The sequence below is a fragment of the Anthonomus grandis genome, chromosome 6 (genome assembly GCF_022605725.1).
Source record: "Anthonomus grandis grandis chromosome 6, icAntGran1.3, whole genome shotgun sequence".
Classification (NCBI taxonomy): domain Eukaryota; kingdom Metazoa; phylum Arthropoda; class Insecta; order Coleoptera; family Curculionidae; genus Anthonomus; species Anthonomus grandis.
The window spans coordinates 14,693,807-14,719,432 of NC_065551.1; the positions used below are offsets into that span (position 1 = coordinate 14,693,807).

At 33.6% G+C, this 25,626-nt stretch overlaps 2 protein-coding genes across 3 annotated transcripts in view; one reads left to right on the forward strand and one right to left on the reverse strand.

Annotated features, from left to right (window-relative positions):
* Positions 1–7,948, reverse strand: part of LOC126737213 (dual specificity mitogen-activated protein kinase kinase 4) — a 29,143-nt gene extending 21,195 nt beyond the window's left edge. The window contains exons 1-6 of one of the 2 annotated variants that reach the window (XM_050441995.1): positions 7,800–7,948; positions 7,442–7,628; positions 6,974–7,003; positions 6,678–6,787; positions 6,438–6,625; positions 6,178–6,385 (exon numbers count right to left, since the gene is read on the reverse strand). In XM_050441995.1, the coding sequence (XP_050297952.1) occupies positions 6,178–6,385; positions 6,438–6,625; positions 6,678–6,787; positions 6,974–7,003; positions 7,442–7,628; positions 7,800–7,812 (736 nt within the window). In that variant the 5' untranslated portion in view covers positions 7,813–7,948. The remainder of the gene's footprint in view (positions 1–6,177; positions 6,386–6,437; positions 6,626–6,677; positions 6,788–6,973; positions 7,004–7,441; positions 7,629–7,799) is intronic. The other variant, XM_050441996.1, reaches the window with a different exon arrangement.
* Positions 7,949–7,984: 36 nt separating this feature from the next.
* Positions 7,985–23,638, forward strand: LOC126737215 (28S ribosomal protein S7, mitochondrial). Its single transcript, XM_050442000.1, has 4 exons — positions 7,985–8,180; positions 8,350–8,529; positions 19,098–19,332; positions 23,377–23,638. Exons 1-4 carry the CDS (start codon positions 8,116–8,118, stop codon positions 23,593–23,595), a joined length of 699 nt encoding a protein of 232 aa, XP_050297957.1. The 5' UTR covers positions 7,985–8,115; the 3' UTR covers positions 23,596–23,638.
* Positions 23,639–25,626: the final 1,988 nt, after the last annotated feature.

The following is a 25,626-nucleotide window of genomic DNA, read 5'->3' on the forward strand; positions in this document are numbered from 1 at the left end:
TCCGCATTTCCATCACAAAATCCATAACAAAAATGAATATCAGCGTATTCATTACTTGAAAAACGCATTTTTCACAATACTTTTAACAACACTGTTAACAATAGCAAAATTAATAGGTTAACCAACGCAATAATTTGACTTACTTAAATAATTAACTGTCATAATAAAATACCAACAAACCGTCTTTTGTTTTATGCATGCATTGCCTTCTTGCCGGCATTATTATATTCATTATTTATTTGAATTTCGGAATCCAGATTCTTGTGTCTTTTTTAGAACCCAACAGAATAATTTAGCCTTTAATTAAATTTAGTATTTTCATATTTTTTGTTTAATAAAAAAAAAATCAGCATTTATAAAAATTTATTTTTTTACTCGCAAACAGTGTGTCGTACGACAAAAAGTAAAGAAATGTTTTTTATTTTAAATTGTATGAAGGTCGGCCCTCACACACGCCACTGGTGAATAAAATTAATAATTTTTGCACAAAAAGACGCGTCTTGATTAATTGTTTAAACGTGCCATTTTTCATCAAAGTGGTTTAAGAAAAATAAAAAAAATTGCTTTTTTTAATTAGAATTTTGACACCCTGTAATTTTTTAACGAATCATTTTTCGAATATTATTTATAATAGCAAACTTATTTTTTCGTTCTCCGTCGGCCATTTAATTTTCCGCCATCGAAACTGGACCACCCTGTATATCTTTTAGTATCTATTTTATAAGTAAGGTTTATATATTATTTACAAGAATAGTTACAGCCTGTTTATATTTTCATATTATCATATTTTTTGTATCATAATGAATAAAACACCAAATTGTTTTATGCAAATTTATTATTCAAAAATATAGCAACAAAAAATAGTTTTGATTCTAAAAAAAATACAACCCAACTAAATTAAAATCAATTCAATATTTCGTGTAGTACCCCTTCTCCTTTATAACATCTGCACATCGTCTTGGCATAGACTCAATTAATTTTATAATATAGTCATTGTTCACTTCTTTCCAAGCCTTTTCCACTATTTCAAAGAGAATATTTGTATTAGAGCATGTTAGGTGCCTGATTTTGGTGTCAATGTAATGCCATAAATTCTCTATAGGGTTTAGGTCTGGCGATTGAGATGGCCAGACCATTACATTTATTTTTTCATGGGATAGCCACCTCTTAACAAATTGAGAAGCATGTTTTGGATCGTTGTCATGCTGAAATATGGCTGTTACTGGCATGACTTCATCCATATATGGCACTAAATGTGTTTGCAGAATCTTTGTATATGAAACGATCCATTTTGCCCACTATTCTCACTATGCGTCCCATGCCACGAGCCGAGAAACATCCCCATACAAGAATATTTCCCCCTCCATGTTTAACTGTGGGGCAAATGTACTTTTTGTTTAATCTTTGTTCACTGGGGCGTCTGACGTACATCACCCCATTAGTCCTGAATAAATTATATTTAGATTCATCACTAAATACGACTTTCTTCCAATCAGCTACAGACCAGTGGACATGAGATTGGGCGAAGTGAAAACGAGCCTTGAGTTCTTCTTTGAGAGTAACGGTTTTTTGGCGGGGCGGCGAGCAGGTAAGTTGGCATTAAGTAATCTTCTCCTTACGGTACTGGAACTGAGGTTTACTCCTTCACCCTCTTTTAATTTTGCCAAAATTTGGGAAGAAGACAAAAAAGGATTTTCTTTGGAAATTCGTAGCAGCTGCCTATCCATCCTCAAATTTGTTTTTCTGGGTCTACCAGGAATGGGCGCCGGTGCAGCTGTTCCAGTAAGGCGAAATTTTTTGCAAACTCTGGATACGATTGACCTGTGAAGCCGTAAGCTTCTTGCAATGTCACTCTGCCTAACACCATTTTCGTAATGCTCCACAATAATTTTTCTTACATCACCAGAGACGGTTTTTGAGCGACCCATTTTAAGAGATTCAAAAATAACAACTTTAAAGCAGGTAAACCGATATTTAACTGAAAAAATGCGAAACAAGAATGTTGCTATATTTATGCACATTGTCTAAATAAACAAACATGAAGTTCCTTACTCTGCATTGGCATTCTTATGATATCTCGATATATTTATAAATAATACAGAGGCGTGTACTTAAAAGTAAAGAAATAATATGGAATAAATAAAGGAGCAAATAATATTTTTGAAAACATCACTTGTTGCTATATTTATGCACAATACTGTATAAACTGAGAAAACCGCTTTTGACATCTTAATTTTTAGTGATAGGTTTAAGTATAACCTGGATATGTTTTCACTAAATTACAGAAACAGAAATTCGGGATGCTATTAAATCCTTAAAATCTAAAGTGCCACCAGGCGTTGATGGTTTGCCGACCTACTTATTTAAGGCCTAGGTCAATTTCTTAGTCAAACCACTCCTAGTTGTTTTTAACACTTGTGGGTCGTATTATTCCTATTCCTACACATAAGAAAAGTAATCCAAGACAAATAAATAATCATCACTCTGTCATTATTTTAAATACATTAAGGAAGATACGTTTTTTTACGTATTGTATGTACTTTACAATACAATACGTAAAAAAATGTATTAAAATGTTTAATAATTGACGAATAACTTGATTAAGGCATTTCATAAGGATAACCATATAATTTTGATACAAAACGTATTTCCATGTTTCCAAATGTTTCCAATCTATTCTTAGAGTCATATGATCGATGTTTATTTGTAAAATGTAATTATTGCCTTTCAACAAGTTTTATTCCTACTTCTGGCATACCTCAAGCGTCTATACTGGGCCCATTATTTTTCACCATACTTATCAATGATATATCCTCGATTTATGAAAAAAAATCAATTAATAGTATATGCAGATGATCTAAAAACATATGCGCCAGTCAAAAATAAGCATGATTGTGAAGTCTTACAAAACGATTTAAATTCATTTAAGACTTTTGGAGAATAAAAAATTTACAAATCAGTATAAATAAGTGTCAACACATGAGCCAGTTTAAATCAGGATATTATATCAATATAACATAAATGGCACAGAAATAAACACAGTTGAGGAGATATCTTACTTAGGCATTACATTTACAAGCAATTTAAAATTTTAGTAGCATATTAAAAATCTATGATTACATTACGAAAAACTCTCTTATATTTACAGTAGTGGCCAAAAGTAGATAGACAAAGTATTATTTTCATATAATTGTTTAAAGATTTACCCACAGGTCCCCTAGATTTTAAATTATTGTTATTTGTAAGGCGGTCTATAAAAAGATACCAATAAATTCTAGTTAAATATTTTGCTTGCTATCAGATAAAGCAATAATATAAATATAGCTGGTCAAAAGTAGATAGACAAAAACAATTTTGGAATTGTTTTTTTGTCTAGATATTTATAACATAAAATTAGTATAGTATTGCTTCTCTTTAACTCAAGGTGCAACATGCCACGCGGAATTAGATTCTTGATTTAAGACAACGCATTATTAATGCATATCGCGCGGGTGATCGTCAAATTGATATTGCTCGTAGATTTGATGTTACAAGAAAAGCTGTTTGGGCAATTATCAAAAGATATGAAAGGACAGGATCATTAGAGCCAAAAAATAAATCTGGTCGACCAAAAAAAATGGACATTAGAGCTGTACCCAAATTAAAACAAATTAGCCAGAATAACCCTTTATGACTTCTCGTCAAATTCAGATAGAATTACAGGCTCTAGGGATTTGTAATGTGTCCTCAAGGACTGTAAGACGAAGGTTGGTAGAAGAGAATCTATTTGCACGTAGGCCAGCAAAAAAACCATTGCTTTCAAAAAAGAATCGCTTAGCCCGATTGGAAATTGCCCGTCAGCATATACACTGGACAAAGCATGAATGGAAACGTGTTTGCTGGAGCGACGAATCGAAGTTTAATTTGTTTAATTCCTTCTAGCCAGCGTTTGAATCCCAAGTACACAAAACCCACAGTTTAGCATGGAGGTGGATCAGTGATGGTTTGGGGTTGCTTCTCAGGTTATGGAATGGGCCCGTTACATCGCATAGAGGGCATAATGGACAGGTTTATGTACAGGGATATTCTCAGAGATGTTATGTTGCCCTATGTCGAAGACAATTTACCATTGAGATTCCAATTCCAGCAAGACAATGACCCAAAGCATTCCTCCAAAATTATGAAGCAATTTGTTCGAAGAAGAAAAAATACCAGTTTTAAAATGGCCATCCCAGTCACCCGTTCTTAATCCCTACGAAAATTTATGGGAAATTGTAGATCGTGATATTAGGGATACAAACTATTCAAATAAAGGTGAATTATTCGAACGGTTGCAACAGAAATGGAAAAATATTGGTTTTAAACTCATAGACAATCTCATTGAATCAATGCCACGTTGTAATAGACAATAATGGGTATTTTACAAAATACTAATATTGTAGATGGTTTAGTTTGTAATTAAAAAAAATTACTTCGAAAAAAAAAAGAGTACTGGTTATTTTTTAAATTTGTGTATCTACTTATTATTTACCAATATTGTTATTTCTTATTATTTACCAAATTAGGTGATTGTTTCTAAAGAATATTTTATTATTTTTATACATGTTTATGTTGCCCATAATATACTTAAATATCTTTATTATAGAATTTTTATTTCCTTTGATTTTTTTAAAAAACCATTTGTCTATCTACTTTTGGCCATTACTGTATATTTATTAGTCGTAAAATATTTAATCATGTTCCTTTTTGCGATTAGGACTGTTACAGACCTTAAAAAGTTTAGGAGAGAACTAAAGAAATTAATCTTACCAAAAGCTTCCTACAGCATTAAAGACAATTTTAACGACTCATTTTAATATTTAAAATTAATTATATATCTGTTGATCAGATTTTTTTTTATTATTCTTGTTTTATGTTGGTTCTTGCCTTTTCTTTTCTTCTTTTTTGGTTTTTTCTTTGATTATATAAAATAAGCTCCTATGTACAATCAAAATCGATTCTGTATTCTGTTTTTGTCCTGTATCCTGTATAACCAAATAAATACTAGTATTATAAATTCTAGCATTAGGAAGCTTTTAGCACAAGTTTGTAAACTTAGCAAATAAAGTATATTTTCACTTTGACTATGTGAACAATGCTATTGAAATCTAAATGTTATCTTGAGATTTTCCAAAGAGTTTTCCAAGTATAAAGCATGTTTATCATTGTTTTATGCATTTGTTAAATCTAAATTGAGACATGGGCGGTACTGTGGGGTCCAAAACAGAGGTTACATATGCGAGTGCTCTTGAAAAAATTCAAGAGGCTTGTTAGGTTACAAAAATCATGGGGCGCATTGCTTTTGCCTGCTTTTCCAATTCTAATTTCATATAAGGATCAACTGAAAGACTTAGATGTGTTAACTCTTGACCAACATCGATCAAACTGTAGGATACTCTTTATTTTTGATATATTGCATCAGAATATTAGTCTTCACAACTTTTATTAAAGAATAATATTTTGATACCAATAAATGTACCCAATATGACATTGAGAAGAAAGGATAGTTTTTTAGATGCCAAGCTGCCAATACTCCCTTAGAGTTAAGTTTAACAGAACATAATCAATTAATTAAAATATTAGATCAAGTATTGGAAACTTGATAGTAAGTAAACTTTGTGATATTAATTTAATGTAAATAGGTATTATATATTTAGAGAATAGATTGAATTAAGTTAGATTTAGACTCAAACATGTAACTACTTTTAAGGTGTTTGTAAGAGTATAAAATGAAATACCTTTAATATCTGCAAAGCATGAAAAATTTCTTTAAGTGCCTGGCAGAAATTGAAATTAAATAAAGGTACCTGGAAACACTTTAAAACATAATATCATTATTTTCTGGAAATCATGAAAAATTAAAAACCTTTAAAATTTTATTCCAGAAAATTAAGGAGGGTAAAAAGGAACATAATTGCCTGGAAAGGATAAAAAATTAAGTAAGAAGAAGGTTAGGGTAAAAATGTGGTTGTGAGTTAAAGATTTATATTACTAAGCCTAGGATATTTTTTTAGTGAACATTCTATGAATGCATTAAAATGTTCCAGGGGAATATTCATATTGCTTATAAAAATCATCTCTTAAATGTTAAGTTTTATGAGTAAACTTTAAATGAATATTCATGGAACATATTTTGGTATTAATATAATATTAAATTACCTCCTTTATCCAATAATATATTGCTGGGTTTAACATCCCTGTGAATAATTTTCAGCTTCTCCTTAAGATAATTTAAAGCTTTTACTGTTGCCAAAGCAATTTTCCCTAAAATGGGCTCAGGTATCCTTTGATCCAACTTTTCATGGATAAACTTATAAAACTTGTCCAGAGATGTATCCATAAGTTCCATGCAAATCCAGCAATCGCCCTAAAATGGTCAAATTATAAAAAGTTAACTTAACATTTTAAGGTTCAATTACTTCTTTAAAGAGGGCACCATAAAACTGCACAATATAATTGCACTCATTACTCTTCATAACAACATCCAGGTCCATCAGAAGTTGTTTCTGTTCCTTTTCGTCCACTGTGGATCTTATTCTTTTCACTGCCAAAGTTTTACTGGATTTTCTATGTACCATTTTATTTACAGTGCCGAAACCACCACGACCTTAAATTTTCCAGTTGAATTCACTGCATTAAGGCAGGGGTAAATCTCTTACCAATTTCACCTAAATCTTGTAAATCATCTGAAGTGAAATCATATGTGCTGCCTTCGATTTGGAGTTTGCCAGTGGAGTGCATGGAATGGGATATTTTTAATTTGGTTTCCCTAAAATTTTGGTGTGAGATAAGTAGGGTCTTAGTAAGTTACAATTTTTTGGGACAAGATGCCATGCAACAGTCAGAAGGCACAATCAGAGCTATATTTAAACACAACTTAAAAAAAATGTTCTTTTGGAATATAACTAAAATACCAAATGAAAAAACAAAAACAACACATCAAGCACTTGTTTACCTTAAGCGACTTCGATCAACTTGACGGGTACTGAAAAATACATTAAAAATAGAGATGTTTTGTGACTGAACAAATAAAGCAAAATGTTAAAAAACAAATAAACAAACTTTTTAAATAATTTAATTTCTTGGAGTATGGTACTTTGGTAAGTAATTATCACATTTTTAACACCTTCTTGGGAGGTTCTTCTAAGATTAATACCCAAAAATTTCTCAATATTCCTGAATAATACAGTTTTTTTTTAAAACATTTAGAGAGTGTGCATGGCAATTATATTGTGCCAATAAGGTTATTATTCAGATTGTCCCATAGAGGGGCTTTATTCTTAATTATTGGGTATATACTTGAGGGTGTACTCATGTTTAATGTTATCAGTTCTAAAGATTGTACTATATACATAAATAAATTGGTGAACAAAAAAATTAGTAACTAGACCACAACAAAAATAAATAAATCAGGAAAACTTACGGAGTCCTGGTGATAACTGGCTCCTTAGGTTTAACAGTAATGGGTAAACTCATTTTTGGCCTGGCTGAAGTTGAAGCCTGAGTCTTATCTGTAGTGGGGGTCCCGCCACTTAAGGGTCTATATTGAAACTCAGAGCTATTGCTTGATTGTGGTAAGTCCATTTTGAGGAGAGGCCTCCTTGGACCACCTAAAATTAGCAAATCAAGTCATATTATTACACAGTAAAAATTAGAGCATTTTAAGGTTATCTGTCAAAAATTCCTAAAATGGCCCACCCTGATTTTAATCAAAAATTCCTGCTAAATTAATTCTCTTTTTAATTCAGTTTGTTTACAATGTAAAAGATGCTAAAGATTACCTTGATCGCCCATAACTGTAGAAAATTAATAAATTATGTCCAAAGGATGCCAAAAATATGTAGTTTTTTCAATTTTTTCGGTTTCCTGCAGGGTTCTCTATCTACTGTTTAAGAGTTTCACAATTTATACACACACACATACATTTTGCCCCAAAAAAGTCATAAACTTCAAGATATTTTGAATAATTAATTTTCACATTAATAAAATCAAAATTTATCAAATTTATCAGCGGATTTATCAAAATTCCTGCATAAGCTGACCAACTTCGCAAATGGAAACAGCTGAATTTGACATGCGCCAAGGTATATAAAAAACATGGCGACGGTCAAAACGTTGTTTAGGAAATGTCAACTATTTAAAACCAATTTGCAGGTTCTCAGGTATTTAATATAAATGGTTTTAAGTTTTTTTGTCTAATTAAAGTTCCTTTTTGCATATATTGCTTTATTTAAACCATATCCAGACTATTTATTGTAATTTTTGGATTTCAAATAACATAACCTCACTTTTATGCTTGTGTTTTTTAATTAAAAACGTTGTGGTTTTTAGCTCTTTAACTCAACAAAATGGAATGGCTATGTACCCCAGTTATTATATAGAACCCGTATATAAAAAGGAGGACCAAGAAGCATTAATAAAGTCGGGAGAGTTTGCAAAAATCACTCATTTGCCTACTAAAGCTGCCCTGAATAATCAGACATGTTCATTGTACCATGATCCTCTAGTGGCGTAAGTCATAATTAATTTGTTTTCTCACATTTGATTTTGTTAATTATTTTTTTTAAAACTTGAAGTTAATTGAAATGTCTCTGAGAAAGAGATGCTGGTATACCATAGATGATATTATTAGTGATTCATTTGGTAAAAGTCTAGATTTTTAGAACTCCCATGTTTTAAAAAGTTTTTTGATAGATTCACAGTAGTTATCGTAAACATAATTGCAGTCAGAGCAGCAACATCTTTTTATATTAAAGCATATCACAGATCATCTTCTATTTTTAATACATATTTTTGATGCTGACAAAAAAAATTAATGAAAATTATTGACTTTCGAATACTACTTTTATTTGCATCAGAAATAAACTGGGATAATATAGGATCAATGAGCCAGTGGTCGGACAATTTTGAGAAAACTAAATTTAAATCATGAATAAAAAAATATTGATAGGTTTGATAGAACCAAAGTCTTTTGACATGAATAATTTGGTTATTTGGGATAAAGTTAAATATATCAGTTTTGTCCATAAATTTACTTAGTATTTTTGGTATTTACTTAAGTAAAAAAAATGCTGTTTTGTTAGTAGTCGGATAGTTCTTGCCAATGGTTGGCCGATTAGTTGCCACTAGTCGGACACCTTCTTATTGGCTGATTCTTTACAGTCCCGTATTATCAAAGGTTTACTAGAATTTAAGTGCAAATTTAATGTTGCAGTTTTAAAATCTACTTATTTTTGTTTGTTTTATTAATAAAAAATTTAAATTATGGTTAATTATATAAAAGGCTATTAAATAAAATCAAAATATTTTATTGGGGTAAAAAAACAAAAATTTTCTCCACGTAGTATCAATCAAAACAACAAATAAAAAAAACTTGAGCAAAAACAGAGTTATAGGTATTCTTTGGTAACTAGTGTCACGTAAAAAAGGATCACACAGTTTACAGACAAAATCCAAGTTAGAGACTTCATCATAGGAGAGTCCTGACAACTTTGTGCACTCCAAGTGATACCACTTTTCACCTTCGATTTCGGTATCACTATTAAGTTTGTCTTCTCCCATCTCGCATTCTCCATATGTTTGCTTTTTTTTATGTACGGTAGATGACTCTTCTACCTTATCTTTATCTTGGTTGCCTGCACTGTTATTTTTTGTTTTTTTTGTAGGGTTGCTATTTTCCTTTTCTTTTTCGCATTCTCTTTCTCCTCTTTCTCCTCTTTTTCCTTTAATTTTCCTTCATAATACTCTCTTTAGGCTCCAGAATAGGGATGCCGCGAGACACGAGACACGAGATGTCTCGTCTCGTCTCGTCTCATCTCGAAGCCACTTTATCTCGTCTCGAAAGTATTTTGTCTCGAATTTCGAGACGAGACGAGACGAGATAAAAATGTTCGAGACAAGGCGAGACGAGACGAGACGAGACGTCTCGATATATGTAAAATGCTTCTAGTAATAATTGGTAAAATTGTCATTAAAATCACGAAATAGGTTTTAATTATTTTTTTATTTCCCCATTATAATACTAATGGGCTTACGATTTGTGTAACAAATGTTGGTGGTGTGTAGATTGGAAAAAATATACTTAGAATTTAGGGGTATGTTTATTTAAATCTCTTGGACCAGTCACCTCTGTTTTTATTTTAGCTGCGCATTTTTTTCTCAACTTAACGTTTTTATACAAGGTGTGTCATAAAACGGTGGGCTTTCTTATTTTAAACAAACACCATATTTTATTATATTTTTTGAATTTACCAAAAATTTAAGAATATTACCTGCATTCACCGGACGGAACAGTTGCGTCACTGTTACAAAACTATATCGAAACCCTCCGAAAAATGGTAAAGTCCAGTGCAACGATATATTAGAATGGTCACCCGTCAAAACACCAGCATTCCACCTGCCAAACAATATCATCTACCTTCTATTTACTTACATTGTTTGAGAAGTAAAATGCTGGTGTTTTGACGGGTGACTATTCTAATATATCGTTGCACTGGACTTTAACTGCATTCATAACGTGTCGATTTGTCCCTAGAGTTTTGGTTTTGCCACATTTTGCAATTTGCTTTATAATTATTATTTAAAGAGGCTCCTATTTAATAATATATTCACATACATGTTATGTTTTTTAATACCTATCTTTCGTCTCGAACAAACAAAATCGAATGATACTTTGTCATCTGTTAAAAAAGTCTATGAAAAATGTCGACGTCTACAGGTAATATGTTCAATACGATTATTGGCATTTTTGTCCTAAAATAAGTATTCCTATATAACCTTCTAAGCCATGCTTCAAAGACTGTGTATACCCTTTATAATAAATTACTTACTTAATTATGGAATAAAGTAAATATAATAAATTATAAATTTTAGAATAAAAAAATATAGAGCCAAACAAATACACAAATTTATGTTTAATATTTTAATAGGTACATTATAGTTATTACATTGCACTCTTCATAAAGAAATAATATAAATTCTGAAACTTAAATATTAAAAATACGAGAACAAATTAAGTTTACGTTAAATAAATATATTTTATAAACAGCAACAACAAATAAATACATTTAAAAAACAATATAATATGACAAGTAAGATATAAGTATAAACTTGAATGGGGTGCTCATATAAATATTTTATTATTAAATCTTAAATTAATTAAATCTTTCCCAACATGCCTACCTACCCAATTAATTTAAAAATCGAATATGATTTTTTTTAACTTTCATACTTAACTACCTATAATATGTTTATTGTTTATGGGGGTCTATTAAATTTTTAAGTTTTATCCTGGACTTTTACATAGGTATCAGAACTTTTCGAGACAAAACGAGACGAGACGAGACGAGACGAGATAAGGTCTTGTCTCGACGAGACATAAGCTTGTCTCGTCTCGTCTCGAAAAATATTTGTCTCGAACTTTCGAGACGAGACGAGACAATTCTTAATCTCGTCTCGTCTCGTCTCGTGGCAACCCTACTCCAGAAGAAATTGCGGAGGGTATTTTCTCCCGTTGACGTTTCTTATTTGTTTTGTTAATAGGTTATGGATATGCAAGATGTTTTTCAAATGAAGAGCTGCTCCAGCTACCCGACTTAGCCACTACAACTGAATTTAAAGTTTAATTTTTTTCATTTTTCAAAGGTGTGCAGTTTTCCTCTTTGTCATCCTGATTTTTTTTTCTCCCCTGGACATTTGTCATTTATTGTGGATGAAGTGATTTTTTTCTCAATCAGATTGTGATTTATTTCCATAAGTCCTTTTACAGGGTTAGCTTGTTCTGTTGCATCAGGTTTGATTTTTTTTTGAAACTTTATTTTCGTATTTGGATTTTTATTTTCTTCATCTTTGTTAGTTTTGATGTTCTCTGAGGTGTCTTCCAATTTATTTTCTTTTAGATTGGTCTCATGTGCTTCCTTTATTTCTTGGTCATTTCTTCCATTAGTAAATATATCTGATTCTGAAATATCAACATCTTCAAACACAATACTCGGCATTAAATCTTTAAATTCATAATCATCCAGTATTTCTAAGATATTTTTCTTTTCTATATTTTCATAAGAACAAACATTTAGTTCTAATGTCGGTTCTATGTGAGTATTTTGATTTGTTTGACCTGGATTGAGAAGTACATTTTGTAGTATTACAACTTGAGGGTTTTGAAGGTTTTCAGTCTATTCTTGATTTGATACTTCACTGCTAGGTGAAGCTGCATCATCAGTAAAAATAATGTTCATTTTCTGAATCTCTTCTGGAGTAAAAAAAGAAACGTCATTACCTTCACTTGTGTTAGTAGGAATAAGTGTTTTTATAAGGGTTAAAATTGTATCCGTGCAAAATCCTAGTTCAGATAGCGTCGGTTTCAGCTTTAAAATAACTTTTTTAGTGCTTATGATATCTGCTTCCGATACTGTTTCCTCAATCTGCGTTGTTTCGCTTAATAAGTTCTCCAGAACATTTTGCACACACTTTTTATAATTTACTGTGTCTGGATTAAACGGGTACAAACCACATGCCTTAAAGCCCTGTTTCATATTATTTGACATATTAGGATTCTGAAGGGCTTTTTCAAATATGGGACAAAACTCAGTCTTTGTAACCACACGATTTTCATTTTCAGCCTGCCATTTTTATTTATTTATTTATTCATTTATTTATACACGGAATTAACAATAATTATCAGACTTAATCTTAATACCAAGGATAATTAAACCGTTTTACAAGTAGTAACAATATTCTATCAAAATCAGAACAATTAACAATGCAAAATTAGCTAAGAAAAAACAAAATCCTACAAACTCTTAATAAGACTCCTAAAATGCAATAAGGAAATTCCCAAAGCTTCAATTCCAGTAGAGTTTACCAGCCTCAAGGTCCTTTCGACAGGCGAGTGCATAGCATAGTTGGTACGATGATAAGGCAAAGAAAACAATCGATTTGCCCTCAGATTACGGTATGGAATATTAAATGAAATCCTATTAAGTAGTTCGGGACAAATCACAAGGCCATTCAAAAGTTTATAAATAAACACCAAATCATTCTCTCTTAAGTAAACTTCGCATGTTCAGCAAGTTCATTGCTTCATCATAACAATGGCCATTAGGAACTGGAATGCGAAGTTTATAAAGGCAGAATCGTAGAAATTTATTTTGAACCCTCTCCATGCCATACAATTATTCATGTACAGAGGAGACCAAATTATTGATCCATACTCCAACAAAGAGACAACAAGTGATATGTACAACCTTTTGCAAGTTTCAACCGACAGATCCTTACAATTGCGCAGGACAAAACCAAGGACCTTAGATGCTTTAGTTATAATAGTATTTACATGGGTATTAAAATTCAATTGTTCATCAAAAAAGATACCAAGGTCCTTTACTACTTCAGTGTACCTAAGATTAACATTATCAATAGTATAGGAGGAAGTTACCCGTTTTTCTTTTGTAGAAACTAATGTAACTGCATTTACCCACATTCAGAGCCAAACTATTACCAACACACCATTCACACAATCTATTCAGATCATCTTGCAAGAGAACCATGTCTTGTTCTGAACTGATCACCCTATAAAACTTTAAATCATCGGCAAATAACAAAAGATTACTATTTTTAAAGCAAACCAAAATATCATTAATGAAAATATTGAACAACAGGGGAGAGCAATGAGCACCCTGTGGAACCCCAGAGGTCACACTGATAAGATGCGACCTAGCATCCCCAATTTGTACCTGCTGAAATCTGTCAGAAAGAAAACTTGCAAACCAGGCCACCAAACACTCTGAAAAACCAAAAAGTCTCAATTTTTCTAGTAATAAGCTATGGTTGACACTGTCAAATGCCTTGGAAAAGTCTGTATATATTACATCCACTTGTTCACCCCTCTCCAAAGCACTTAACAGAGCACCCTGATGCAGCAACAAGTTTGTAATAGCAGACTTGCCACAACTGAAGCCATGCTGTTCACTTAACAGAAGTTCTTTGCAATAAAAAATAATTTGGTCATAAATAAGACTGTCTAGAAGTTTTGGGATGGTAGAATGTACACACACACTCCTGTAATTGACAATTTCATTAGCAGCACCACATTTAAATATAGGCGTAATAAAACTGAGTTTCCACTCGGATGGAAAAACTGTCAAGTCTAAAGACCTACTGAATAAAACAAAGAGGGGATAAGAGAGGGCACATACACATTTTCTCAAAAAATAATTGGGTATACGATCAGGGCCAGCACTAAGTTTAGGGGGTAATCGAAAGATCTTATCAAAAATTAATCCAATAGATAATTTAGGATTTTCTTACCTCTTCCCGCCAATAATCCTTTAAAGGCTTAAAAACTGCGACGTCCGCAGGCTGTAGTAAGTGCGTTGCATTTGGCGGCAAAGCATACAATATTATTCCATTTTCATGGCAAAATCTACTAAGTTCCACAGACATATGGGATTTATGCCCGTCTACTAAAAATAATACCGGTCTCTGAATCCCTTCGTTCTCTAACCATTTATTTAGGTCGTTAGCCACATACTCGAAAAATAGCTCCAACCTCATCCACCCGCTATCTGATTTGCCGAGGACCCAATGAGGAGGCATACCGTTTACTATACTTTTTGGTGGTTTTACTTTTGTGGTTTTTGGTGGTTTTACTTTTTGGAAATATGACGAGTGGGGGACAAAGTCTACCATCGGCCGTAAAAGTAATTATTACTGTTAAATTTTCCTTGCTGCTTCCGGTTTTAACAATATTGAGATCACGTCCTCTCACACCCAATACTTTCCCACTCTTTGGACACAGGCAGAACCCACTTTCATCGCCGTTCAGCATCCGACTTGGATCTTCAAAAATGTCTGCAGCGTTAGACTTAATTAAAAAAGATTTTAGATCTTGAAACCAAGATCTAATGTATTCTTCAGTTATTTGTGCTCTGTATTTTTCTAGGGACTCTGCATTTTTTAAAGCTAAACGCGAATGTCGCTCCATAAAGCCGGAGAACCAACTTTGTCCGGGTCGACCATTAGTGAACACTGTTTTTAATTTTTCTTCTTTTACAATTTTCTGAACTGTATCTAGTAATACTTGCTTCTTTATCGGAAAACCGCAACTGGCTAAGTTTTCAATCCATTCAACTAATTTTTCTTCAATTTCTTTTTTCAAAACTGGATCCGGCCCCATCGTTTTGCAAAGGTCAACAACTTTTCATTTAATGCGGTCCTGGACCATTGACTTGGGTACCTCGTACTGCCTACACGTTTCGCGCAATTTTCCCCCGTTTCTAACTGCATTGACCGCTTGTTCTAGTGCGTCTTCATCGTATTGATGAAATTTTCCCTTTGGTTTTGGTTTCATGTCTGAAAACCAAAGAAAAACATAAAAAAACGGCTTAAAGTCTTCAAAGAGACGTCGAAAAAAGAATAGTGTCCGACTTTTGAAACATATTATATTTGATACTGACCAGTGGTCGGACAGATTTAATTCTTATTAATTCGCGTCTGTATTTTGTTTTTGCTGTCCGACCATTGAATACTATCTAAAACTTTTCCTTACAATATATATTAGAAATAGAAGGAGCTTATTTATGTAGCAGTAAGCGAGAAAAAGACAAAAACAAAAAAGTTTCACTTTCTAGTGGTCGGACACGCGTCCGACCACCGGAGTTATAACAAAATTATATATGAGCTACCGGACACCTAAAATTAACCTTAAAATATTTAAAACATGCGTTTTTCGTCATATATATGGCATATTTAGCCTATTTTTTATATACATGAAACTAAAGAACCTCATAAGTTAGTTATTAAGTTTTTAAACCTACCTTAAAACTGCCTTATTTTTATCTTTCATGCACAAAAACTGGGAGCACAAACTGGTTGTCACTTTAGCGCGCTTTTTTTTCTTTCAGGGAGATAACTTAAGAATATAAAGATTTCTAGAACCAAAGGTATGGATTGGCAGAACTGAATTTTTAACTCATTGGCGTAACATTAAATAACATTTCAAGGTTATTTCACGATAACTACGTTTTGTCCGACCACTGGGGTTTGTCCGACTACTGGCTAATTTACCCTACCTACTTATTAAATCTTCACCTGAAATGCCATTAAAAAGTTACATTTTTCAACCAACCCAACCGTTAGTGCTGAAAAAAACAAACATTAAAGTAAGTTAAAAACAGTATATTAAAAAAAATTGGAAAAATTGAATGATGGATTATAAATGCAATCATACTTGTATAATAAGGAAAAACTAAAAAAATCACAGAAAATAAATTCAAGTCCTGAAAACAGGCATAAATTAAACAAATTAATTAAAACCATGAAAAAACCAAATCAATTACCAAACTAAAATAACAGATGAACAAAACATAAGAAAAACTTTTCAACTGATTGCAGATGCAACTAACAAAACCACTTCTAAGAACAACATAAAGAAATAAAAATAAGTAACACACTATAATTAACAAAAAAATTTAGCAATTTTTTATAATGAATATATGCCCAGTTATTAGCAATTTTTTATATGCCCAATTATTTTCTGACAAAAACAGTATACCTACAGTGTTTCTTATCCTCTTTTTATAATTTAAAAAAAAAAATCCTTGAATGCTAGAGTATTTCCATCATTGTGGAAACATATCACCTATTTACTTTATACCTTCTATAATGGACCTTAAACTGTCAACAAAAATATTGAACCATTCATGTAAATTATTATTAATATAATTCTGATACATTATATTAATAGGGGATTTAAACAAAATATTAGTCCTAGCGGGATTTACATAAAATAATCTAAAATGCCTAGAGTTTATTCTTGGTACCCGAAAATTTAAACCAGCCAAAAGGGTGGGACAGTCAATCTTGTTATGAATAAGGTTATATAAGAATTTTATGGAAAGAATTTCTCTTCTTTTTGCTAAGCGTATAATATTAAATTTATTTAAGTATAATTGACTATCCAAATCTCTGGCTGGAAAGACACCTTCCTCTCTAAACCAGAGATACTTACAGAGATTTTAAGCGGAACTGCTCTATGAAATATTTCATTAAGTGTACTGTAAAAGCTGTCGCAAGATACATTAGGATCTAAAGAGGCAAGCACCTTAAGTCTGGAGACCATGAAAATATTGAGAATTACAGAAGTGTTTGCCTGCAATCTGCCATTCCGAAACTCCTGGATAGTCTTATTTATGACCAATTTTATTTTTATAGTAAGGAGCAATTGATTAGTGAGCAGCGTGGCGTTAGGACCGGTATGTCTACTCTGACAAACTTGTCGGTTTTCCAGTGGAGCTTGTTGAGTGTCTTGGAGGGGAGGGGTCAGGTTGATTCTGTATACACTGACTTCTCCAAGGCATTCGACAAGGTCAATCACACTATACTGTTCAGGAAGCTGGAACATTTTGGTTTTTCGAATCTTATGGTTGCTTGGTTTAGGGACTTTTTGTCAGGCAGGACTCAACAGACGAAAATCGGAAATGTCAGATCAAGTGGTGTGAGTGTAACCTCTAGAGTTCCCCAAGGGGAGCATTGTTCTTCTTTACTATTTATCATTTTCATAAATGATATAAATAAGTGCTTTAGGAACAGTTTCTTTTTGGTTTTTGCCGACGATGTCAAGTTTTATAAAGAAGTAGTTTCTTCTTCTGATCAAGTTTTATTACAGAGTGACTTAGATATGCTCAATCAATGGTGTATTGCCAATGAACTGTTTCTGAATGTGAGTAAATGTAAGTTTATTAGTTTCTACAAGAAGAATAAAAGGTTTGACTCGTTTTACAATATAGCAGGCATTTCTCTTCAGCCATGTAATATTATAAGGATCTTGATGTATGGTTTCATGAGCACCTAAACTTTAACACACATATAACTAATCTGGTTCATAACTCCTCAAAAGTTTTAGGGTTTGTTTCGCATAATTGCAGGGAATTTTCTGTTAAGACCTTTAAAAATTATATATGTCTCTTGTTGTGTCACAGTTGGAATATGCATCATGCATCACTGATATGGTCCCCTTTTTACAGAAATTGTTGTACTGACCTAGAAAGGATCCAAAATAAATGTATTCGATTTTGTTTATATAAGCTTGGTATGAGGATTCCCAACAATCATCTTAATCAAATAGCAAACATCTTAATTAATAGTAACTGATTTGATATATTTTTATTTATTGTTAATTTTATTCAAATATTGGGCTAATATGGATTGATATTTGTTATTGTTTTAATAGTTTATATTACTTGTTGGAATGTAGCAACATATCATACTGACTGTATTATTCTTGTTATGGAGTGTTAAATTGGGTGTTAATTGGCTAAAATATTATTTTGTATTTGAATTTCTTTGTTTTGTAATGGGGTTGAGTTGAGATTATAGGTCATATAAATAATTTTAAAAATAGTTGCTCACCGGATCCGAACAACATTTCAACTAAGGCATTTAAATTGCTCCATATGTACATAGTGAATGTGAATTCAATATATCATATTTAATTTCATATTTAAATCAGACAAAATGCTACATGAGTTCAAGTAATCTATGTAACACCCATCCATAAAATAGGCAACAAAGAAAACAAATAATTATAGACTAATAAATTTAATTTCTAATTTAGCAAAAATTGTTGGAAAAAGTTTAAAGGTTCAATTATTTAGTTTTTTAAGTATGAATTACATTCTATGAACTAGTCAATATGGCTTCAAGAAAGGTCTTAGAACTATACTGATGCCATGTAAACTCAATACTCTTTGAATTGTTAATAGCCTATTGTAAAAAAATTAACTCATAGGTATTGGCAGATCCCCCTCTGAAAGTTGTGATCTTTTTTGTGTGGAAAAATTAGAATATTTATTGTCACATGTGTCAGTCAATGCTAATATTGTTTTTCCTGAGAATGACATGTTGCATAACCCTTTGTTTAATTTTTCTTGGACAAATAAATATTTTTTATTAGTTATGCAGACTGTTATTATTTTAATTAAGTTCCTCTCTCGAGGCAAGGCATTCAAGCACTAAATTGTTATTTGTCGTATAAAATGTAATACAAGTTTTAAAAAAAAGCCTAATATTCCCTTAACATACAGGTTGTTCACGAACTATACAATGCGAGAAGGGAAAAAGGCTTTAGCCAGAGACTTGGTAGAGAAGGCCTTTGAAAGTGTTAAAAGGATTCAGTTAGAACGGTACCACAGATGTACATCCGAAGAAGACAAGGCGAAAATTGAACTGAACCCAAAAAAGATTTTTCATGATGCCATAAAAAACTGTAAACCGCTTTTGCAGCTAACGGGTATTAAAAGGGGAGGAGCTAAATATCAGGTTGGTTAAGTTTGTATTTAAAAAAAATTCCTTTTTAACTTCACAATAATTTATCTCACATTATCGTTTGGTACCAGAAGTATACGCAATAACCTAAAGATTCTTAATTATTAAAAGTTATTTACACAAATCTGCTGTCCTTGATATTGACTTGTATATACAGGATATTCAGTTTAAAATAAAATACATACTGTATTTAAAGCTTTTAAAGATACAGGGACTAAATGCGGAAAAAGTTGCACAATCCTAAGTACCTATAAATAATCTGTCATCTACTTTGAACTCGGAATAGCAACGGATATACAGAGAAAAAAGTACGTTTTATAAAATCCTTTATATCTTGCTTATATTAAAAGATTCGATAGCGACATTTTTAGGGTGAGAATAAGATAAAAAACAATCTATGCCCACAATGTTGAATGAGACAAAGTCAACTTTTGTTTTTCTTAGAAGAAATTTAAAAATTTTGCATTTTAAAATTCTTTTTAGAAATTTTCTTCAACCATAAATGAATAACATTAACAAAATTTGGATTTCATGGTAGCAATCTTTAATATTGTTATTAATTATTACTTTACATTTTTATGGATCATACAATGAACAAGTCACATTTTAGGATTTCAGGTGACCAAATATCAACATTGTAAATAAGCCACCACCACTATCGCTCGCACGCACAACATTGTTTGTCTCATTACGGCCTCAAAGGATTTTCTGATCATTTCTGGGATAATCTCGTAACAGCTTTTATAACAGATTATCCCAGCTCCTTTTCGGTTTCGCATAATTTTTGGGGAAACCCATGTAAAAAAATCAAGAGGTCTTATGTCAAGGTTGCCTATCCATTTGGTTCGTTAGTTAAAAATTCTTCGATAATAGGTCCACTATGTGGCAGGGCCCTTGTTGAAAATACAGGTTTTGAAAGGTAGCTGTTAGAAGTTCCACAAGTGCTTTCGCTACGTTAATTTGAAAGAGGTTCAAATATCTCCCGGAAATTAAGTTGACGAACTAGCCGTGATATCTTACATCGTCCACAGTTAGTAAATCTACTTTCATCTGAATTTAATGATGAAAGTAGGACTTTTAATGAAAAGTTGGGTATCTCGTTATTTGACAAAATGCCAATCTTCAGCGCCATTCTGGACTCCCTGGCGGGGCCATCCAATATAGAGATGATAATGAGACTTAAAATACTACTTCGGCTTTGACCACGCAACACTTGTACCTTCAATTTGACGTAAAGATGGACGAGGTGTCTCAGCTACGCTTTGCATTTTCTAAACCCTAACTTACGCCTAACTCTACTGGATTGTCGTCTTTCTGGATATTTATTTGAATACATTTCTTCATCTTGCGCTTCATTTCGACGACAGACAAGAAAACACTCGTATTGGGACATTGCAGATATATCAAAGCCTACTACTAGGGACTTTTAATTTTGTAAATTTTATATTGATCTCAACCGAACATAAACATTTATATATGGAGAATTTAAAAATGCAAAAATCAATAACGGCCGAGAAGAAAAACAAAAGATGCCTTCGGCCTCGTTTACCATACTGGGCCTATATTAGTTTTTACTTTATTTACCTGAAAATTTTAGACTTAAACTATGGGCCTCAAACAAAAAATAGACCATCGAGCTTCTCCTTAAAACTTACTTTCCTGGAGAAGGAAACGCTGCACCTTGGGGCGAGGAACCAGATCCGGAGCCGGACTGGAACCTCGCCAAAAACATAGTAACAAATGAAGCCATAGCTTGGGCAGTGGCTGAGTTTAGTCCATATAAGGCTGCGGGACCTGATGGAATCATACCCATGATGTTGCAGGTAGGCCTCGAAATATAAATCAAAATACTCACACTGCCTTCCTTAAAGAGAGTTTTTAAGGCCAGCATTGCAATGGGGTATGTTCCACTAACATGGAGGGCGGCAAATGTGGTCTTTATCCCAAAACCGGGCTGGCAAGACTACTCTCAACCGAAGTCCTTTACGGCAATAAACCTAGTTTCATTTCTACTAAAGACAATAGAAAGGCTTATAGAGAGGTATATAACAGAGGAGATTCTAATGGAATCGCCACTACATAGAAATCAGCATGCCTACATGAAAAGGAAGTCGATAGAAACGGCACTTCACTCTGTAGTGAGCAAAGCTGAAAATGCCATAAAGAAGAAGGAAATAGCATTTGTTCTTTTCTTTGACGTGGAAGGAGCATTTGATAAGGCAAAAACAGAGTGGGGCAACTTGGGAGTCATTTTAGACGGCAAGCTCACGTTTAAAACTCACGTAGAGCAGGCAGTAAATAAGGCAACGGCCCTAATATGGCAATTACGGCGAACAATAGGTACAAGATGGGGCTTGAAACCCCACGATCTCCAGTGGCTTTATACCGCACTCATTCGACCGAGGATCTCGTTCGGATCCGTGATATGGTGGCCAGCCGTATTGAAGGTCACCAACGCCCAAAAACTGATCAGACTGCAAAGACTGGTCAGCTTGGGAATTACTAGAGCTATGAGAACAACACCTGCGGCACTACTAAATACTCTTCTTGGGCTACCGGACCTTCCAGTCTGAATTGAGAGGGAGTCCATGGCGGCACATAAGAGGATGAAGGATAGCGGAGAGTGGCGCAATGTTCACTTAGGACAAGGCCATATGACGATTGCTCTCAGGATGTGTAAGAACATACCAATTCTGACATCCAGATGCACTATAGAAAGTGGCAAACTAAGGTTAAAGAAGAGGTTTCAAGTCGAAACCCCAACAAGGGAAGAATGGTCGGCGAACCAAATTAAAGAGCCAGATGGTTTCCAGGCCTGGTGCACCGATGAATCATGGATGAAAAGCGGGACAATTCAGCCGGAGCCGGAGGGTACAGGATGGAAACGAAGACAGGGGAATTCTTTCCGCTAGGGAAACACACCACAGTTTTCCAAGCGGAGGTGTTTGCTACTCGAAATAGCAAACAAACGAGAGGCATTGGAAGGTAACGGGGGGATTTGCATCTACTCCGATAGTCAAGCTGCCCTCAAGGGGATTCAGAAACCCAGGGCCAGCTCAGCGCTAGTCCAGGAATGCAGAGACGCACTGGAAAGGCTTGCAGCACATAGTGAAGTGAGTCTGAGGTGAATCCCAGGACACCAGGGTATCGAGAGCAATGAGCGGGCCGACGAACTGGCAAGACAAGGTTTCGTTAACCCCTTCGTAGGCTCCGAACTTTGTCTCGGTCTTAACAAAAAACAAATCTCCCAGGCACTTAATAATTGGGCCTGGAAAAAAACAAGGAAGAATTGTAGAAGGAGAGAAGGATATAGACAGGCCAAGGAAATGATACCAGACTGCTAACAAAGACCCGACAAAGTATCAAAGACTTGGTGGGAATCCTGACCAGGCACAACTTTAATTTTGGTATAATTTTTTTTTTCTTTTAATTTTTGGTATAATAGAAAGCCCACTATATCCGAATTGCGGTACAGGGGAGGAAACTTCATACCACATACTAGATATCTGTGATAGGTGGAGTCGCCTGAGAAGGAAAACTTTCGGAGCAACGACACTCCAACGGGAAGATCTTAAAGATCTGAACTGGGACAGCGTGCAAGCCTTTATTAAAAGGACGGGCCGACAGTGAAGACCGCGCATTGGAAGTGTTGGCCCAAAGGGACTGTTCAGGCCTACTTGCCGAGCTCTAGCTCCCCCACATTTACTACTATAACTACTACCTGAAAATTTCAGTATTGTATATTTTATAAAGAAGAAAATATAAAGGATTTTATAAAACGCGCTTTTTTTTCTCTGTAGTTGGTAATTTGGCTCACCTGGATCTTTTACTATTTCCAATATCTAAAATAGTATGCTATTAGTTATTTGAATTAACTTTATATCATTTGTAAAACTTCTTTGACCAAAAACTACCTTTAATTTTGCTACATCTCAAAAATTGCATATTTCATTCGTAATATTTCATTATTACCGGTTTCGCGGCTTCACGGCCTGCATCCTCAGGCAACAATAAACTGAAAAAACCTCTTTTTTGTAGGTCCCAGTTCCAATAAGTGACAGCAGATCTCAATTTCTTGCCATGAACTGGCTAATAGAGGCCGCAAAGGAAAAAGATAGAAAAGTTCGTTTTTCACATCAATTAGCAAAGGAGTTAGTAGATGCATCCAATAATGTCGGACGGGTTGTACGTCGAAAACAAGAATTACATAAGCAGTGCGAAGCCAATAAAGCATATGCACATTATAGATGGAGTTAAATTAGTTTATTTTTATATTAATAGATGTAAGTAATATGTTAAATTGTGTTTTATTTAGTCCTTCATCATGATATGCGCGCGTTCCCAGTATCGTTAAACTGCTTCCTCTCTAAGTCCATTTCGTCCTGAAGATGGTGGATATCGATATCGGCATCCGGCAGGTTCCCCTCTTGCAATAGGGTCCGTCGTAAAAAATAAGAATCCACGCTTCTCTCCGGAGAACGACGTTGAGGAGAGTAATAGCATACCAGGATTTGGACACCTGAAGACCGTCTCTGACATACATATATAATCATCCTTAAGTCCAAGTTATCGAGTTCGCATTCCAGTCTGGAAGACAAAGCATCCTTTCGAATGCGACGCCTTTTTACTAAATAGGTAGAGGATATTTCTACCAGTCTCTTCATCAGTTATCTTGAGTGCATGGCCTAGTCTGGGGTTGAACGGACGCAGCCCTTGAATTTTCAGCGGAAAACTTCATCTATTCCTCTATAGACATTTGTAAATCTTTAGTCACACAATCTGCCAGAGCATACTTAGACCAATATCTTGATGCAGTTAATGAGCTATGAATTCATGGAATATCAAATCCTACTCTAGTTGGATTTTACGCAGCTCAGCGTCTACGTTGTTTCCATAACAAGCTCGTGTATTACGCATAATTTCAGTCACAGTCGCTTCTATTTTAAGAGTCTTGAATACATCAATTCATTCATTAGAAATAAAAACCTATCTGTGAGAGTTACCACTAATGCTTTTGAAGGGTCAACACATCGGCTATCACCTAAATCTCTGTGATATTTTATCATTATATATATCTACCACTTACTCTGCCTTAAAAATAGTATCAAAAACTATACCTTGGATGGATATAACATGGAGTAGTGGACCTCTGGAACACAACAAAACTTTTTTAAGCCAAACTCAGTCGGAGACCATTTTGCTTTAGCACTTTTAAATATTCAGTCAGTCAGAAATAAATCTCATGAACTCTCTTTATTTTTAGCATGTGAAGATAACCCTGTCATCGTTGTTTTAACCGAACATTGGCTCAAAAAAGGTGAACTTTTTTTTATAGAAAGTTATGCTCTGGCATCCTATCTATTCCCGTACTGAGTATATTCATGGTGGAACTTTGATATTAATAGAGAATAAGTTTTTAGAAAGATATAACTTTGTTGATGTAACCAAGTTTGAGTATCTTCTGGAAAAAAAACTTTTGAATTTTGTATTGTTTATTCGAAACAATTAAATTAAGAATTTCCATTCAACTTTAGTGGATATTTTTGAGTCAACTTATGGGGAAAGTTGAAAGATGATAATAAGGGAATAAAGGAGAAGACTCTGGTATAGCAGGGGTCTCTTAATTTCTGGTAAAAATCTTCGGTGTGTGCACTCCATAAGAAAATTTGCCCTAGACAATTCCAGATTTATATCCTACTTTAATAGATATCGCAAAATTTACCGCGATACAGTGAAACTGGCAAACAACTTATACTAGTCAAGTAAAATAAACCAATCAAGAAATAAGTTTAGAGAGTCTTGAAAAATTGTTAATCACTTACGTGGTGAACGTGAGAACCCTTCTGTTTCTAATAGCACGGTGACGGCCGAAACACTCAATCATTTTTTCCAGAGTGTTGCTTTGGGTCTATCAATATTATTGCCTCAGTTTGTTAGAGATCCGCGCTCATACTTACACAACATTAAGGTGCCTGAAACATTTTTCTTTAGACCAACAGATTCTAGTGAAATAATGGAAGCTCTATCCTCAATGAAAAATAAGAACTCTTCTGGATTGCATGGGCTGTCACTAAAGGTCCTAAAAGCGCTACCGCAACCAACGCTGAGGTGATAAATGTTTCACTTTCAGGTGGGTCCTTTTCACATTTACTTAAAGATGCCTTGATTATACCATTATTTGAGGGTGGAAACTTTGATAATCCATCAAATTTTAGACCCATAGCCCGGCTTGGCAAGCTTGTAGAGAGATTGGTAAAAACTAGATCATGGAATTTCTGAAACGGCATA